Source organism: Salmo salar, chromosome ssa12, assembly GCF_905237065.1.
Source record: "Salmo salar chromosome ssa12, Ssal_v3.1, whole genome shotgun sequence".
In the NCBI taxonomy this organism is placed as follows: domain Eukaryota; kingdom Metazoa; phylum Chordata; class Actinopteri; order Salmoniformes; family Salmonidae; genus Salmo; species Salmo salar.
The window spans coordinates 57052918-57072726 of NC_059453.1; the positions used below are offsets into that span (position 1 = coordinate 57052918).

The 19809-nt window shown below is 43.9% G+C and overlaps 1 protein-coding gene across 4 annotated transcripts in view; it reads left to right on the plus strand.

The window, feature by feature from the left end:
- Positions 1-15126, plus strand: part of pbrm1l (polybromo 1, like) — a 37064-nt gene extending 21938 nt beyond the window's left edge. Inside the window, exons 21-31 of one of the 4 annotated variants that reach the window (XM_014132326.2) lie at positions 2961-3203; positions 7052-7197; positions 7503-7660; positions 7875-8058; positions 8319-8529; positions 10658-10856; positions 11211-11351; positions 11934-12095; positions 13493-13557; positions 13688-13895; positions 14132-15126. In XM_014132326.2, the coding sequence (XP_013987801.1) occupies positions 2961-3203; positions 7052-7197; positions 7503-7660; positions 7875-8058; positions 8319-8529; positions 10658-10856; positions 11211-11351; positions 11934-12095; positions 13493-13557; positions 13688-13895; positions 14132-14295 (1881 nt within the window). In that variant the 3' untranslated portion in view covers positions 14296-15126. The remainder of the gene's footprint in view (positions 1-2960; positions 3204-7051; positions 7198-7502; positions 7661-7874; positions 8059-8318; positions 8530-10657; positions 10857-11210; positions 11352-11933; positions 12096-13492; positions 13558-13687; positions 13896-14131) is intronic. The other 3 variants (XM_014132327.2, XM_014132328.2, XM_014132329.2) reach the window with 3 other exon arrangements.
- The last annotated feature ends 4683 nt before the right edge of the window (positions 15127-19809 follow it).

The window sequence follows — 19809 nt, forward strand, 5'->3', positions numbered from 1 at the left end:
ATCTGAATGAATGAAATAATCTTATTAAATACTTTTTTCTTTACATAGTTGAATGTGCTGACAACAAAATCACACAAAAATAATCAATGGAAATCCAATTTATCAACACACGGAGGTCTGGATTTGGAGTCACACTCAAAATTAAAGTGGAAAACCACACTACAGGCTGATCCAACTTTGATGTAATGTCCTTAAAACAAGTCAAAATGAGGCTCAGTAGTGTGTGTGGCCTCCACGTGCCTGTATGACCTCCTCACAACGCCTGGGCATGCTCCTGATGAGGTGGCGGATGGTCTCCTGAGGGATCTCCTCCCAGACCTGGACTAAAGCATCTGCCAACTCCTGGACAGTCTATGGTGCAGTCTGGCGTTGGTGGATGGAGCGAGACATGATGTCCCAGATGTGCTCAATTGGATTCAGGTCTGGGGAACGGGCGGGCCAGTCCATAGCATCAATGCCTTCCTCTTGCAGGAACTGCTGACACACTCCAGCCACATGAGGTCTAGCATTGTCTTGCATTAGGAGGAACCCAGGGCCAACCGCACCAGCATATGGTCTCACAAGGGGTCTGAGGATCTCATCTCGGTACCTAATGGCAGTCAGGCTACCTCTGGCGAGCACATGGAGGGCTGTGCGGCCCCCCCAAAGAAATGCCACCCCACACCAAGACTGACCCACTGCCAAACCGGTCATGCTGGAGGATGTTGCAGGCAGCAGAACGTTCTCCACGGCGTCTCCAGACTCTGTCACGTCTGTCACGTGCTCAGTGTGAACCTGCTTTCATCTGTGAAGAGCACAGCGCGCCAGTGGCGAATTTACCAATCTTGGTGTTCTCTGGCAAATGCCAAACGTCCTGCACGGTGTTGGGCTGTAAGCACAACCCCCACCTGTGGACGTCGGGCCCTCATACCACCCTCATGGAGTCTGTTTCTGACCGTTTGAGCAGACACATGCACATTTGTGGCCTGCTGGAGGTAATTTTGCAAGGCTCTGGCAGTGCTCCTCCTGCTCCTCCTTGCACAAAGGCGGAGGTAGCGGTCCTGCTGCTGGGTTGTTCCCCTCCTACGGCCTCCTCCACGTCTCCTGATGTACTGGCCTGTCTCCTGGTTGCGCCTCCATGCTCTGGACACTACGCTGACAGACACAGCAAACCTTCTTGCCACAGCTCGCATTGATGTGCCATCCTGGATGAGCTGCACTACCTGAGCCACTTGTGTGGGTTGTAGACTCCGTCTCATGCTACCACTAGAGTGAAAGCACCGCCAGCACCATCTGTGGTCACCACCTGCAGAACCACTCCTTTATTGGGGGTGTCTTGCTAATTGCCTATAATTTCCACCTGTTGTCTATTCCATTTGCACAACAGCATGTGAAATGTATTGTCAATCAGTGTTGCTTCCTAAGTGGACAGTTTGATTTCACAGAAGTGTGATTGACTTGGAGTTACATTGTGTTGTTTAAGTGTTCCCTTTTATTTATGTATGTATATATATAAGTGTTCCCTTTTATTTATGTATGTGTATATATATATATATATATATATATATACTAAACGTACATTTTTGACAAATATAATGAAGGATAATTAACATTTACGTCCAAAGGCTTGATTCTATCGACGAACTCGGGGCGCTGTTTGTTCAGATCAAATAGTCATAAGACCGGAGAGTGAAAGACAGTGCCTGTTTGTGCACCGGTCAGCGTTTTGAAACTAAACTTAATTGTTTAAAACCTGGACGTTTTGTCATTTTCTGAAGCATGTCTTAACTTTTTCAAAGTAGCCAAGGCTAGCCGAAAGATGACCATAGAAATGTTGAGGAAATAATTTTATAAACCTTCATATGCCATTGAAACCAGCATTTCTTTCCTGTTTTATTTGTTTTCAAATCAACTTTATTTTATTGTCCAGTTGCCAAAAGTACAATCCTAGTCATATTAGTAATATATGACTAGGATTGTACACTAGTTGATGCATCTTTAGGTCACCCCTTTTTTCTTAATTTCTAACTAATATTTTCTTCTCTGTCACATGAAACCGCTTGCACATGTGGTGCGCTTTTGAGAACGCCGTTTTCCCTCTAATTTCATTTTGGAAATTCACATGTAGCCTACAGCCATGTGCGCTTTGCTGACATTATAATATTAAGAAATAAAACTGTATCGACATTTTAAGGCTAAACAGTGATCTGTTGCATCATCCTCATTGTATGAATTTGGGATCGGTCTTTCTAGAACTGTCCCAGAGTCTTGTTTTGAACCGTCCTAGACATTTCTTTTATCGCCCCAAGGACGACGGGACACCCTTAATTTCAAACCGTGGAGGGAATAATTGTATTATTTGGTTGTAATTGTAATGTTACAATATTTCATAGGCTACCAAGAGTGGCCAACCATCCTCCAAGATAGCCTTAAATGGGCAGTGTTGAATATGCAGCTTGAATATGCAAATAGTGTTACCTATATTTTTTTGTCTTTTTCTCTATGGTAAAAAAAAAGATACTACTGCATTTTATTTTGTAAAGTGGTTCCTTGCATCATAAAATGGTGTTACAGACTATTGTTTTTATTTTTGGACAAGTAACTTGAGCTTTCAGACAAGCAAAAAATCTGTCCTTGTCCTAAGGACAAGTGGCAAAAAAAGTGAATTCCAAGCCCTGCAGTTGCTAAATATTGTAATGTCAATTTGTAAAATGAGATACACTGCCTGTCCTTGTATAATTTCTGTTGAAGTTAGTCTGCAAATCTCTTCAACCAGCATTTGAAGCATCATCCCTCTCATATTGACATGTTATTAGTCCATATTGTTTGTGTTTTGAAATCGTCTACATTGTCTACTGTGCAGAAACACTGATCTACAAGTCACCTTGTATCCCAAATAACTACTCATTACCAAGATTAGTGATTCTTGCTCAAACTGATTCCCTCCAACACACTGACCAACTGTGTGCTCCCCTCTACAGGATTACTTCAAGCTTCAGCCTGAGGGAGTAAGACCAGAGGATGTGTACGTCTGTGAGTCCCGTTACTCTGCCAGGAACAAGGCCTTCAAGAAAATCAAGATGTGGGCTGGGCCAGCTGGCGTGAGATTTGTCCCTCGGGATGTGCCGTTGCCCGTCATCCGGGTGGCCTCCATGTATGCCAAACGCGATCAGGAGAAACTGCTGGCCGTGGCCGATAACGGCAGCCACAGCATCGTCGACAAGGTGAGAAGTCTGTGCACAGGAGGATATTAGCTCAGTTGGTATAGCATGGTGCCTACGCCAGGATAGTGGGTTTGATACATAAAAATGTTGCACACATGACTAAGTCGCTTTGGAGAAACCATTTGCTAAATAGCATATTATTTTTTTGTGCTGTCAAACAATTAAAATAATTCATCAACATTTTATAATTTGTAAAAATGTTGGCCCTAAAGATATATATATATTTATATGTTTTTTTTTTTAAGCAGTGCATTGAGTTACAGGCATACTATGATTTGATTGTAAGGGAAGAAACATAAACTAATCTGTATCAGACTTGCTTTCAATGAGAATGACAGCTCTATAAGTCCCATTTCTATGTGAATTTGATCAGGATGCCCAAAAAGTTACATATTGCAGCTTTAACTTTGACAGCCCTAATTATTTTATTTTAGAGTGAAATGCATTTGTCCTGCTTATTGGACATGTCCATCACAAATAAGACCATCATATTTACTGTACGTGTGAGGCAACACTTCATTGAGTACTTCTTATTAAGGTTGAATATTTTCCTGGTATTTTACAAGTCACTTTTCTCCCAGGTAACCCAGTATTTCCTGCCAAAACCGGAAGTGTTATTCAAAAGCATATAAATATGTCTGGATTTGATTGGAGCTTTGATAAGCATGAACATTTTAACCTGATGCTACCTGAGCCTGATGAGCCATATATTAAATGCATTTTATGAGCCCTACAATAAAGACATTTAATGAGCCCAAGCCCAAATGATTGTGCCGTTATCCAATACATCTATGATATAGGCTACTACACATTTATGCACGACATAAAAGCCCATGATGTAGCTAGCTACTGTAGTTGTGGCCACTCGTCTGTCTGCAACATGCTCCCGGAGCATTTCATAATATTCTGTGCATAAATCTGAGACACAACATTGGCAGTAGAATGGCCCGTACTGAAGAGCTCTGACTTTCAACGTGGTCCCATCATAGGATACCACCTTTCCAGCAAGCCAGTTCGCACTGTATATGCTCTCTTGGGTAAATAAATGAAACTAGCTCCAGTAGGCTAATCTTTTGAGTGTGAACTGTATTGCATTATGCTGTATTATATGGACTGGAATTATGCATCTCGTTCAAACCATGATAAAGCAGAAGAGAACATGGGTTCTGGTGCAGCCCATGCGGCCTACAATGTTGTAAGCATAGGCTAGCGAATTAGATTTTAATTTTGAAATATAATACAGCCTATTTGTATAATTAGTAGGCTGACGCATATATCACTTCCATAATATTTCCCCTAATGTCATTAGACTACCTCCTTTTTATCACTCTATTGTTGCTTCATTCCTTCCTTGCTTTCAACAGTTAAATGAAACGAGTCCTCATTCTAATGACATCCTAGAATATTGGACTAGAATTAGATGAAGGCTTTCGCTTCTCTTCACGAAGATTGAATGGGTCTGAATAAATAACTGCTACCGCCATCGCACATTCGCTCTTTTAAACTACCCGTGAGTTCTATTGGCTGCTGTATTTAACATTCAGCAAAAAAAGAGCTTGCGTTCCTATTGGAATAGTCTATTGGTATTAGAATTTTTTTTTTTTTTTTTAAAGATGTCCAGCAAGCTATTCTAGTCTACCTTTTCCTGCATGGGACTATGAGCTTTTTTTTTTAAGGAGAGGCAAGCGGAGCACAGGGGCTTGCGTATTGCGCATGTAACAGAGGCTGTAAGTTAGAAGCATATTATGCATAACCCATCATTAATTAGCTAAATATAAGGCTTACACTGCATTGAATTTATCTTAGAGGTTGGCTAGGCGGATAGATGCTTTTGTTCATGTAGTGTATGTGGACATCTGCTCGTCGACCATCTCATTCCAAAATCATGGGCCTTAATATGAAGTTGGTCCCCCCTTTGATATAACAGCCTCCACTCTTCTGGGAAGGCTTTCCACTAGATGTTGGAACATTGCTGCTGGGACTTGCTTCCATTCAGCCACAAGAGCATTAGTGAGGTCAGGCACTGATGTAGGCCAGTTAGGCCTGGCTCGCAATTGGAAATCCAATTTATCCCAAAGTTGTTCGATGGGGTTGAGGTCAGGGATCTTTCCACACCGATCTCGACAAACTATTTATGTATGGACCTCTCTTTGTGCACAGGGGCATTGTGATGATGAAACAGTTACGGGCCTTCCCCAAACTGTTGCCACAAAGTTGGAAGCACAGAATTGTCTAGAATGTCATTGTATGCTGTAGCGTTAATATTTCCCTTCACTGGAACTAAGGGGCCTAGCCGGAACCATGAAAAATAGTCCTAGACCATCATTCCTCCTCCACCAAACTGTACAGTTGGCACTATGCATTGGGGCAGGTAGCGTTCTCCTGGCATACGCCAAACCCAGATTCGTGCGTCGGACTGCCAGATGGTGAAGCGTGATTCATCAATCCAGGGAACGCGTTTCCACTGCTCCATAGTCCAATGGTGTCGAGCTTTACACCACTGCAGTCGACGCTTGGCAATGCGCATGGTGATCTTAGGCTTGTGTGCGGCTGTTCAGCCATGGAAACCCATTTCATGAAGCTCCCGCCGAACAGTTATTGTGTTGACGTTGCTTCTAGAGGCAGTTTGAACTTGGTAGTGAGCTCTCGGTGGTCCCGTTCTGTGAGCTTGTGTGGCCTACCACTTCACGGCTGAACCGTTGTTGCTCCTAGACGTTTCCACTTCACAATAACAGCACTTACAGTTGACCGGGGGGCAGCTCTAGTGGGCAGAAATTTGACAAACTGAACTGTTGAAAGGTGGCATCCTATGACAGTGTCACGTTGAAAGTCACTGAGCTCTTCAGTACGTGCCAATCAAATCAAATTGATATAGCCCTTCTTACATCAGCTGATATCTCAAAGTGCTGTACAGAAACCCAGCCTAAAACCCCAAACAGCAAGCAATGCAGGTGTAGAAGCACGGTGGCTAGGAAAAACTCTCCTGAAATGATTATACACCTGTCAGCAACGGGTGTGGCTGAAAGAGCCTAATCCACTAATTTGAAGGGGTGTCCACATACACTATATATAGATGCACTATATGAGAGAGGGAGATCTCTAGGATGCAATTTGAATGTGAGAGAATGCTTGTGCGTGCAATGATATTCGAGTGATAGGCTGTTTTTAAGACTCAGCAGCTGCAATTAAAAAAATTATCATCTTTACAATTTAAAAAAACAAAGTGACTCCCGAAAGCCAGATAGAGATGGGTAAATTTAGACGCGCATTCGGTCTTTATATTACTGTAGCATAGGCTATGCTGCAGCAAATGTAGGCCTACCTGTCACAAGAAAAAGGTTACCATGATGGGTCTACGTACATTGTGAACTGACTCCATACTGAGATGGGCTGTCTGTCCCCACCCTGATTAATCATACAGGCTGTAGAGAAGATTTAGATTTAGACATTGCATATAATTTAACAGTTCCATATCACTCCATGCTGTTCATATCGGTCATTTATTATAATTTACCGGTTTCTCACAGTTATTTATCCCGGGAAAAGGGAGTGGTTTTGGGAGGTAAATCTCGATAAGTAGGGTTGAATGGTGTAAACCCAGTTATCTCTAATTTCATCGTAAACAACACTGAAACATTTGAATGTATTAACGTACCCGTTCCATATTGTTGAGCCGAACTGAACAAAGCCAAGCTGCGTTGGTTACGCACCATAGTTGCTGGAGCTGTGTTGGAAAGGACGACGTGAAAGGAAATTATCGGAGTCGGCACAATACGGGTTTGGGTTGACACGACAGTGTAAAAGAGTGTACCAGTGTTACTGAGTGTGTGCCCTCATACTGTGTGTAGGAGCTTGAGGATGTCCCGGTAGAGATGAGTGGAGGGGAGCCAGGCTGTCAGTACTATGACCAGCTCCACTACAACAACATGTGGCTGAAGGTGGGAGACTGTGTCTACGTCCAGTCACATGGGCTCGTTAAACCCCGTATCGGCAGGTACGTCAAACACACCTCGTAGTTTTTGGTTTCTCTTCAGAACTCTTGCAATGTGTTGATGGTGTCGGTGGCTCTTTCCTCGATTCCTCTCATCCTATCGCCTCTTTCTCAAAAATTCATTGGAGAACATGGTCCGAGGGGAGGGACCTGTGACCTACTCCGCCAATGCAGTTGAGGAGATAAGATCACAGAAATATGGATTGAGATGAACCCTTTGTGTTTTGAGTATGGAGATGTGGTGTATGTCTGTGAATGTGGCCATTAGGAAGCCAACAGGGCTATTTTAATGGATTGAACTGTAACAGGATAGAGAAGCTGTGGGTGCGTGACGGCGCAGCATTTTTCTTCGGACCCATCTTCATCCACCCAGAGGAGACAGGACACGAGCCCACCAGGATGTTCTACAAGAGAGAGGTGTTCCTCAGCAATGTGGAGGAGGCCTGCCCCATGACCTGCATCATAGGTACCTTACTACTTTGCTAGGCTTCTACACTGCCTTCCACATCCTCTCTACACTCAACATGCATTCATTATGGTTGTTGTCATTATCAAACCTTTGCTAGACTAGTCTCTGTAAACCGTTTCAGACATCAAGTGCCCCCTGGAATACTAGGTTCAATAGCAGTGTAATTGGCCCTATAATTAACCATCACTCTCTCCATCCCTCCGTCCTGCAGGTAAATGTGTGGTGTCGTCCTTTAAGGACTACCTGTCGTGTCGGCCCACTGAGGTGTCTGAGGAGGACGTGTTTCTGTGTGAGAGCCGTTACATTGAGAGTGAGAAGCAGATGAAGAAGTTTAAGGGCCTGAAGCGCTTCTCCCTCCACGCTAAGGTGGTGGACGACGAGGTCTACTACTTCAGGTGGGAGTGACGCACATACTGTACATTTAACATAGAACAGGTAAAATCCCTATCCCCTTTCTCCTCCTGAAGTGGGTGCTGAACTAATTCACTCCCCCTCTTGGATTGGACTGGGGTGTATATACAAGCTTTTCTGCTTACTTCAGGGAGAACAAGGGAAGAGAATTGGACTGTAGCCTAAGACTTGGTTAAATAGATAGCACTTGTGATTTTCTTGTTTAGCTGTTATCAACCCTCTTCTCTGATTGGTCCATATCCAGGAAGTTGATAGTGCCCCAGAAGGAGCCGTCTCCTCTGCTGAATAAAAAGATTGAGGAGCTGGAGCTGAAACTGGCAGACATGGATGAGGGGGGTGAGGATCTGGATGACCTGGAGGATGAGGACGAGGCTCCAGAGACCCCCTCCATGCCCACCATTCAGACCCCTCTGGCAAGCGATTTGGACGTCATTCCTTACACCCCTCCTCCCCAGGTCTTACAAACACCCACACGCACCGAATGCCCAAGTGTTGTACCCTTCCACACACACGCCTCTCCTCGCCCCAAATATCTTATGCCTTCCTCATATACAGCCACTCACACAGCCTTGGCCCAATGTCTCACTTTTATCCAAGCATCCAGTTCGTATGCCTACTCCCACCTAACCCCTCCATTCAGCCACTCATGCATCACACACAGCTCTACGCAGATTTTACACCCATTACCATCGTTACCCCGAGATCTTAACATTTCTACTAAGCTAACATATGGAATTGTTTTAAGAGGGTAATACAAAGGATAATTTAGCTATTTGATTTACATTTTTAATTCCCCTTTAGGTGTGTGTGTGGTATGTATATACAGTAACAGTCAAAAGTTTGGACACACGTACTCATTCAAGGGTTTTTCTTCTTTTACTATTTTCTACATTGTAGAATAATAGTGAAGACATCAACTATGAAATAACACACATGGAATCATGTAGTAACCAAAAAAGTGAATATTCAAAGTAGCCACCCTTTGCATTGATGACAGCTCTGCATAGTCTTGGCATTCTCTCAACCAGCGTCACGAGGAATGCTTTTCCAACAGTCCTGAAGGTGTTCCCACATATGCTGAGCACTTGTTGGCTGCTTTTCCTTCACTCTGCGGTCCAACTCATCCCACACCATCTCAATTGGGGTGATTGTGGAGGCCAGGTCATTTGTTGCAGCACCCCTTCACTCTCCTTTGTCAAATAGCCCTTACACAGCCTAGAGGTGTGTTTTGGGTCATTGTCCTGTTTGGGGGGAAAATTATACTTCTACTAAGCGCAAACAAGATGGGTGGCGTATCGCTGCAGAATGCTGTGGTAGCCATGCTGGTTAAGTGTGCCTTGAATTCTAAATAAATCACAGGCAGTGTAACCAGCAAAGCACCTCCACACCATCACACCTCCTCCTCCATGCTTCACGGTGGGAACCACACATGCAGAGATCATCCGTTCACCTACTCTGTGTCTCACAAAGACACAAAAATCTCAGATTTGGACTCATCAGACCAAAGGACAGATTTCCACTGGTCTAATGTCCATTGCTCGTGTTTCTTGGCCCAAGCAAGTTTATTCTTCTTATTGGTGTCCTTCAGTAGTGGTTTCTTTGCAGCAATTCGACCATGAAGGCCTGATTCACACAGTCTCCTCTGAACAGTTGATGTTGATGTATCTGTTACTTGAACTCTGAAGCATTTATTTGGGCTGGTAACTCTAATGAACTTATCCTCTGCAGCAGAGGTAACTCTGGGTCTTCCTTTCCTGTGGCGGTCCTCATGAGAGCCAGTTTCCATCATAGCGCTTGATGGATTTTGCGACTGCACTTGAAGAAACTTTCAAAGTTCTTGAAAGTTTCTGAATTGACTGACCTTCATGTTTTAAAGTAATGAAACTGTCGTTTCTCTTTGTTTATTTGAGCTGTTCTTGCCATAATATGGACTTGGTCTTTTACCAAATAGGGCTATCTTCTGTATATCACCCGTACCTTATTGGCTCAAACGCATTAAGAAGGAAAGAAAGTGTGCCAAGCTTGTAGCGTCATACCCAAGAAGACTCAAAGCTGTAATCGCTTCCAAAGGTGCTTCAACAAAGTGCTGAGTAAAGGGTCTGAATACTTATGTAAATGTTTTTTTTTATACATTTACAAAAATGTATAAAAACCTGTTTTTGCTTTGTCATCATGGGGTAGATTGAGGGAAAATAGCAATTGAATCAATTTTAGTATGGCTGTAACGTAACAAAATGTGGGAAAAGTCAAGGGGACTGAATACTTTCCGAATGCACTGTATATAGCTATCTCTCTCTATCTTTCGGACACTACAGATGTTTCCATGAGAAAGATTTTCAGGATGTCTCCTAGTCTGACAAACACATCTGTAGGTAGCTCTGCCACCTTTCACCGCAGATGCGGTGGATTGAGACGCAGCCCATGCAATAAAAAAACAACAACATATCTTTAGCTTTATACAGATGAATGTTATGGGGTGTTTTTATTATGCTAATTAGGTTAATGCAGGTGGGTGGACATTGACTATTAATTAACATGGGTGTTACTGTTCATTGACTGGTCTACCCCCTGTTTCCCTCACAGTCCACTCCCAAGGCGAAGGGCGTTTCTAAGAAAGAAGGAGCCAAGAGGAAGGTCAACATGAGTGGTTATATCCTATTCAGCAGTGAGATGCGTTCAGTCATCAAGACCCGCCACCCTGACTTCTCCTTCGGGGAGCTCAGCCGTCTGGTGGGCACCGAGTGGAGGAACCTGGAGGCTCCCAAGAAAGTAGAGTATGAAGGTAGGAAGGCTAGGGAAGCATGCTAGTACTGAGGCATCTCTATGGAGACTTTGTTTCACCAGTGGATTCATATACCGGTTGAGATCTGCAATCAGATTGGTGATGACAATAACCAGGTTTCCATCCAACCTTTTCATGCGAGTAAAGTACATGTTGGATAAAAAAAATGTCACGTCAGGCCTGCTAGAAACAGCTAATTTGAAGGTAAACTTTCCAAATGTCGACAAAACAAAATACGCTAGTCCATATCCCTAGCCAAACATCTGACAAACTTGGAGTGTTTGGAATGTGGAATGTCCCTTCAGTGTTAGTGTTATGAATTAATCTAAGTCTGCGTATTTTTGTTTGTTCCAGAGCGGGCAGCCAGGGTGGTGGAGCGGCAGGAGAAGGAGAGGGCAGCCCAGCAGCAAGCATCCCCGAGAGCAGGTACCCCAGTAGGGTCCATGATGGGGGTGGTGCCTTCGCCTAGCCACATGGGAATGATGCCTGGTCCAGGTAACCCCTTCCTCACAGAGACCGACATCCCAAATCAACCACTAGCCCCTAAGCACCCAGATCTACAGTGCCTAAAGGGTAGTGGCTAGGGGAGATTTGGGATTCAGGGAGATGGCACCATTGCTTGGGACTTAGCAGCTACCTGGGAAATAATTAATCTGGACTGCTAAAACAATTCAACCTTAATTTATTTACCCTCTTCCCCTATCCAGAAACTGCCCATTCAAAATTGTCCAGTGGCTTTCAACTGCATCCTCATTATAGGCTGGGATTGTTTTCGTCTCTGTTGCTGCTAATCTTAATTTAGTATTTCATCCCTGTTTTATATTTTGTTTTGCATCAAATGCATTGAATCAGAGTTTGCATGATCCAAATCAACTGCATGACCAAAAATAGTATTTGTATTATTTTAAACTCTTCTTTACAGTAACACCCATGCTTGTTTTACTTACTAGCTTATTTACCTTAATATTTTATCATTCATTAATATGTAGTGCATGTCTTTTGGATAGTCAGTTGCATGTCACTTATGCATGGGTATCGTTGTTGTTGTCATTCCCGGCCCCGCCTCCTCCTCCTAAGGCATGATGGGAGCTTACGGCCCCCCCTACGGCATGCCCATGCAGGGCCCCCATGAGGGCTTGCTGGGTATGGGCCCAATGCCACATCACCATATGGGCCCGATGCCCCCCCAACACCTCCAGCCAGGTATGCCTGGGTACCACCCTGGCATGCCCTACCCGGGTAAGGACCCCACCTTCCACTCCAGGCCAAGGCCACACCTGTCCTGGTCAGTCAGCAGCTTCCAGTCAGTCATGTCTTGGTCTCTCCTGCTGGAGGGGTTTACCTGGTCCACAGACAGACAGGCTGTGCTTTGGTAGCCCACTGACCATTCAGGCTGCCAAGCCTGGTCTCTGTCTGTTCCCGAGATGAGAAAATGTATACCTGAGTTGGCGAGGTCCAGGTTGCAGAACAAAACACTTTGAAAGTAAAGGTAGCTAGACATTCTATTGCTCTGCATCAGAGCTACAGTTTCTATTGAAAGTCTACAAATTAATTGTAATTTTTTGTCATCGATCAACACCTAATACTACATAATGTCAAAGTGCTAAGAAAATTATATAAAGGAATACACTTTTTGGCCTAAATGCGAAGCCTTTTGTTTGGGGCAAACACAACACATCACTGAATAACTGCCTCCTTATTTTCAAGCATGGTGGTGGCTGCATCATGGTATGGGTGTGCTTGGGGAGTTTTTCAGAATGAAAAGAAACTGGATGGAGCTAAGCACAGGCAAAATCCTAGAGGAAAACCTGCTTCAGTCTGCTTTACACCAGACACTGGCAGAGGAATTCACCTTTCAGCTGGACAATAACCTACAACACAAAGCCAAATCTTTCACTGGAGTTGCTTACCAAGAAGACTGTGAATGTTCCTGAGTGTCACAGTTTTGACTTAATTCTCCTTGCAAATCTATGGCAAGACTTGAAAATTGCTGTCTAGCCATGATCCTTGACAGAGCTTGAATAATTTTTAAATGAATAATTTGCAGGTATTGCCCAATGCAGGTGTGCAAAACTCTTATGAGATTTAGCCAAGAAGACTCACAGCTGTAATCGCTGCCAAAGGTGTTTCAAACATGTATTGACTCGTGGGGTGAACACTTATCTAATCAAGGTATATTAGTGTTTTATATTTTATTTATCTAAAAAAAATATATATTTTTTTTCTTCCACCTTGACAGAGTATTTTGTGTAGATCATTGACAAAAAAATGACAAATCCATTTTAATCCCACTTTGTAACACAATAAAATGTGAAGAAATCCAAGGGGGGGGTTGTAGACTTTCCGTAGGCACTAGAGGGTAGCGACCTTCTCTACAGGGGTTCCACCGTCCTTTACCTCTCCTCTACACATTCGCACAGTATTACTCTGTTTCATCTGCTCGTATATCTCGGAATCCATGGTCAGCTCAATTAACACATGAACAAACATGTAATGCATGTGGAGCTATATGACTACAAATAAAAAAGCGCGCACATTTATTCTACATCATGCATTCTATGCACATCCACCATGTTATACATCCTACACTAACAATGCATGTTGTTGTGTGTGGAAACTCATTGTTTTTGTGATAGGTATGATGGGTCCTGGTATGAATGGCATGCAAGGAAGTCCCGGAGGCCACTACTACATGCAACAGGTAAAAGCCTAACTTATTACTAAGAACTACCAATGAGCTACTGCACTCATTAGTTCCATATATGGTGTATTGTACCCAAATGCAGTGGAAAAGCAGTGCTCTTATTATGTTTTCCTGTATCTCCCTTCAGCCTGGGATGTTTAGCCCGGGGCAGCAGGCTCCTCCACCCTACCCAGGCCAGCCCGGCCAGCCCTCTCACCTCCAGCCCATGACTCCCATGTTTGTAGCTCCACCGCCCAAGACACAGAGGGTGCTTCACTCTGAGGCCTACCTCAAGTACATCGAGGGCTTGAACGCAGAGACCGACACAGTCAGCAAGTGGGACCAATCTCTCAAAGGTATATTTCTAATCACACATGTGCTGTTCTTCCCTACTCACCTGTACTGCAGCATACTGTATTAACTCCAATGAATTGAGCGCACCAATTTCCTTCTCCCTCTATTCCCATGAATTCTCGGTCTCTTGAATAGCTGTCCTCTTAGGTGTCCTTTATTTATTGAGTTTCTACACTTCTGTTTGTGGATGTGTGTTGTGGCATGTGAGCAAAATGGGTAAAGTCTGTCATTTCCACAGCGCGTCGGAGAGATGCCCACCTGTCCAAAGACCAGGAGAGCAGGCTCCCTTCCCATTGGCTGAAGAGCAAGGGGGCCCACAAGACGATGGCAGATGCACTGTGGCGACTGCGGGACCTGATGCTTCGAGACTCACTGAACATACGTCAGGCGTATAACATGTAAAGAACCTCAAACTGCTGGCTGTGTTCCTGGCTGACTTCATTGCACACACCTGCCAGATCTTACAATGCCTGGATAGGTGTTTAACATATTAGCTAACCACATATTTTCCCGCGCAACAGACAGCAAGTGGTCCACTAATACAGGACTAGTAAAGGCCCAGTACACTACTTTTGTGGAGAGACAAAAATATATATATATATATATTTGTTGTTATTATTTTGGGGGATTTTTCAGGGGGTGCTACAGCACCCTCCGCACCCATACTTTGCGCGGCTATGCAACCGCTGGGCTTGCTTGGGTCCTGTGTGGCTTTTGGTAGAGTATGGCGCTTGCAACGCCAAGGTTATGGGTTCGAATCCCACAGGTGATCAGTACGAAAAAGTACAACAATTATGCACTCACTACTGTAAGTTGCTCTGGATAAGAGCATCTGCTAAATTACAAAAATGTAAATGTGAAATGTTCGACAGTGCAGGTGACTGCTGACTGACTGATCTACTATTAACCTTGCATCATAAATAATGACAATATTACTTGTACATCAGTCACAATTTACCCATGATACATCACGGTTTTGATGCTCTCAAACACAGCCATTGTCTCTCTCTCTCACTGTCCTCATGGAATGGACAGACACAGGAAGAAAAATGTGGTTATAGAGAAGCAATATTTTATAGTGAATCAATAATGGATTTTATATTTTTTGAGCATAATAAGCTTAGGTTTGTGTGTGATTTTTCTCTTTTGTATCATGGTTGTAAAGATTTCTCAATGTTAAAGTTCTTAGCAGCTTATGGTCATTCACTGACAAAATAAATGTGTTGAGGACAATTATGGTGGTTTCGTTTGATTTGTTTGATCAATCCATGCACCATTAGGTTTATTATGAGAGATATCCCTCATGGAGATTAGTGATGAGCATTATCATTTGACTCCATTCACGTATAAGACACTTATCATTTGACTCCCAACGGCTCTTCATTCAAAATGTTTAAAAATGTACCTAGCACCATGACATTTTTTTTTAAACCTAATGTAAAGCCCAAAAAGTAGGCAACCATTATGTCAGATCGTCTTACATTCAAACAAATGTTTTACTTGGCCAAATTATTAGATCACCTGCAAAAAAGGGAAATGAGAATGATTATGTAACTTATTTTCAGATAATCCGTTTTGAATCTCAAAAAATAGTAACAATATGCAAATCAGGGAGCCAAACCAACATCTTTCGCCGACGCGATTCAGTTCCCAACGTTCACCTAAAAGCCATTCGTTCGCAAGCGACCCATCACTAATGGAGAATCACATACAGTAGTTGTGGCCACTCATTTCTGTCTGTCTGCAACATGCTTTCAGAGCATTTCGTATTATTCTGTACGTAAATCCAAGACACAACATTGGCAGTAGAATGGCCTGTACTGAAGAGCTCAGTGACTTTCAACGTGGCACCTTCATTAGACGCTACCTTTCCAACAAGTCAGTTTGTCAAATTTCTGCCCTGCTAGTGCTGCCCCGGTCAACTGTAAGTGCTGTTTCTGTGAAGTGGAAACATCTAGGAGCAACAACTCCTCGGTTGCAACACTCACTACCGAGTTCCAAACTGCCTTTGGAAGCAACATCGGCACAATAATTGTTCATCGGGAGCTTCACGAAATGGTTTTCCATGGCCAAGCAGCCGCACACAAGCCTAAGATCACCATTTGCAATGCCAAGCGTCGGCTGGAATGGTGTAAAGCTCTTAGCCATTGGAATCTGAAGCAGTGGAACCGTGTTCTCTGCAATGATGTAACACTGAAACATGCATGAGAGCTTCAGCTGTTCTAGACGATGTGAGTAAGACCTTTAAACAGGTCAACATTCAAAAGGCCACAGGGCCAGATGGATTACCAGGACGTGTACTCTGAGCATGCGCGGACCAACTGGCAAGTATCTTCACTGACATTTTCAACCTCTCCCTGTCCGAGTCTGTAACACCATGTTTCAAGCAGACCACCATAGTCCCAGTGCCCAAGAACACTAAGATAACCTGCCAAAATGACTACTGACATGTAGCGCTCACGTCTGTAGCCATGAAATGCTTTGAAAGGCTGGTCATGGCTCACATCAACACCATTATCCCAGAAACCCTAGACCCACTCTAATTTGCATACCACCCCAACAGATCCACAGATGATGCAATCTATTGCACTCCACACTGCCCTTTCACACCTGGACAAAAGGAACACCTATGTGAGAAATGCTATTCATTCACTACAGCTCAGCGTTCAACACCATAGTGCCCTCAAAGCTCATCACAAGCTAAGGACCCTGGGATTAAACACCACCCTCTGCAACTAGATCATAGACTTCCTGACGGTCCGCCCCCAGGTGGTAAGGGTAGGTAACAACACATCCGCCACGCTGATCCTCAACACGGGGGCTCCTTGTGTGCGTGCTCAGTCCCCTCCTGTACTCCCTGTTCACTCGTGCCTGGCCGTGCAGTCATGACTCCAACACCATCATTAGGTTTGCTGATGACACAACAGTGGTAGGCCTGATCACCGACATTGATGAGACAGCCAATAGGGAAGAGGTCAGAGACCTGACCGTGTGGTGCAAGGACAACAACCTCTCCCTCCAACGTGATCAAGACAAATGAGATGATTGTGGACTACAGGAAAAGGAGGACCGAGCACACCCTCATTCTCATCGACAGGGCTGCAGTGGAGCAGGTTGAGAGCTTCAAGTTCCTTGGCGTCCACATCACCAACAAACTAACATGGTCCAAGCACACCAAAACAGTCGTGAAGAGGGCACGACAAAACCTATTCCCCCTCAGGAGACTGAAAAGATTTGGCATGGATTCTCAAAATATTTTATAGCTGCCCCATCGAGAACATCCTGACGGGTTGCATCACTTCCTGGTATGGCAACTGCTCGGCCTCCGACCACAAGGCACTACAGAGGGTAGTGTGTATGGCCCAGTACATCACTGGGGCCAAGCTTCCTGCCATCCAGGACCTCAATACCAGGCGGTGTCAGAGGAAGGCCCTAAAAATTGTCAAAGACTCCAGCCACCCTAGTCATAGACTGTTCTCTCTGTTACCGCACGGCAAGTGGTACTGGAGCGCCAAGTCTTGGTCCATGATGCTTCTACCCCCAAGCCATAAGACTCCTGAACAGATAATCAAATGGCTACCCAGGCTATTTGCATTGCCCCCCCATACTCTGCTGCTGCTACTCTTATTTTATTATTATTTATGCATAGTCACTTTAATAACTCTACCAACATGTACATATTACCTCAATTACCTAGACACCGGTGCCCCCGCACAATGACACTGTACCGGTACACCCTGTATATAGCCCCGATATTGTTATTTACTGCTGCTCTTTAATTATTTGTAATTCTTATCTCTTACTTTTTTTTAAATGTATTTGTATTTTCTTAACTGCGTTGTTGGTTAAGGGCTTGTAAGTAAGCATTTCACTGTAAGGTCTACACTTGTTGTAATCGGCGCATGTGACAAATAAAATGTGGTTTTAAATGTACTTAACCTCTACAGGATCGTGCAGGATCGTTTTTGTTGTTTGTATTTCTTTGTATTATCTTTTACCAGATCTAATGTGTTATATTCGCCTACATTCATTTAACATTTCCACAAACTTCAAAGTGTTTCCTTTCAATCAATCAATCAAATTTATTTTTATATAGCCCTTCGTACATCAGCTGATATCTCAAAGTGCTGTACAGAAACCCAGCCTAAAACCCCAAACAGCAAGCAAAGCATGTGAAAGAAGCACGGTGGCTAGGAAAAACTCCCTAGGAAAAACTCCCTAGAAAGGCCAAAAACCTAGGAAGAAACCTAGAGAGGAACCAGGCTATGAGGGGTGGCCAGTCCTCTTCTGGCTGTGCAGGGTGGATATTATAACAGAACATGGTCAAGATGTTAAAATGTTCATAAATGACCAGCATGGTCAAATAATAATAATCATAGTAGTGGTCGAGGGTGCAACAAGCACGTCCGGTGAACAGGTCAGGGTTCCATAGCCGCAGGCAGAACAGTTGAAACTGGAGCAGCAGCACGGCCAGGTGAACTGGGGACAGCAAGGAGTCATCATACCAGGTAGTCCTGAGGCATGGTCCTAGGGCTCAGGTCCTCCGAGAGAAAGACAGAAAGAGAGAAAGAGAGAATTAGAGAGAGCATATTTAAATTCACACAGGACACCGGATAAGACAAGAGAAATACTCCAGATGTAACAGAGTGACCCTAACCCCCCGACACATAAACTACTGCAGCATAAATACTGGAGGCTGAGACAGGAGGGATCAGAAGACACTGTGGCCCCATCCGATGATACCCCCGGACAGGGCCAAACAGGCAGGATATAACCCCACCCACTTTGCCAAAGCACAGCCCCCACACCACTAGAGGGATGTCTCCAACCACCAACTTACCGTCCTAAGACAAGGCCGAGTATAGCCCACAACGATCTCCGCCATGGCACAACCCAAGGGGGGGCGCCAACCCAGACAGGAAGACCACGTCAGTGACTCAACCCACTCAAGTGACGCACCCCTCCCATGGACGGCATGGAAGAACACCAGTAAGCCAGTGACTCAGCCCCTGTAAAAGGGTTAGAGGCAGAGAATCCCAGTGGAAAGAGGGGAACCGGCAAGGCAGAGACAGCAAGGGCGGTTCGTTGCTCCAGCCTTTCCGTTCACCTTCACACTCCTTGGCCAGACTATACTTAATCATAGGACCTACTGAAGAGATAAGTCTTCAGTAAAGACTTAAAGGTTGAGACTGAGTCTGCATCTCTCACACTTTCAAATGGTATCAAGAATATGCATATCCTTGCTTCAGGTCCTGAGCTACAGGCAGTTAGATTTGGGTATGTCATTTTAGGGTCCAATCCTTAAGTATCAAAAGTAAAAGTATAAACCATTTAAAATCCATTATATTAAGCAAACCAGACGACACAATAGTTTTTTTTTTATTGAGAGATTTTTTATATATTTTATTTCACTTTTATTTAACCAGGTAGGCCAGTTGAGAACAAGTTCTCATTTAAAACTGCGACCTGGCCAAGATAAAGCAAGCAGTGCGACACAAACAACAACACAGAGTTACACATGGAATAAACAAATGTACAGTCAATAGCACAATAGAAAAGTCTATAAACAGTGTGTGCAAATGAAATAAGATTAGGGAGGGAAGGCAATAAATAGGCCGTAGTGGCAAAATAATCACAATTTAGCAAATAAACACTGGAGAGATAGATGTGAGGAAGATGAATGTGCAAGTAGAGATACTGAGATGCAAAGGAGCAAAAATAAATAAAGAACAATATGGGGATAAGGTAGTTGGATGGGCTATTTACAGATGGGCTATGTACAGGTGCAATGATCTGTAAGATGCTCTGATAGCTGATGCTTAAAGTTAGTGGAGATTTGAGTCTCCAGCTTCAGTGATTTTTGCAATTTGTTCCAGTTATTGGCAGCAGAGAACTGTAAAGAAAGGTGGCCAAAGG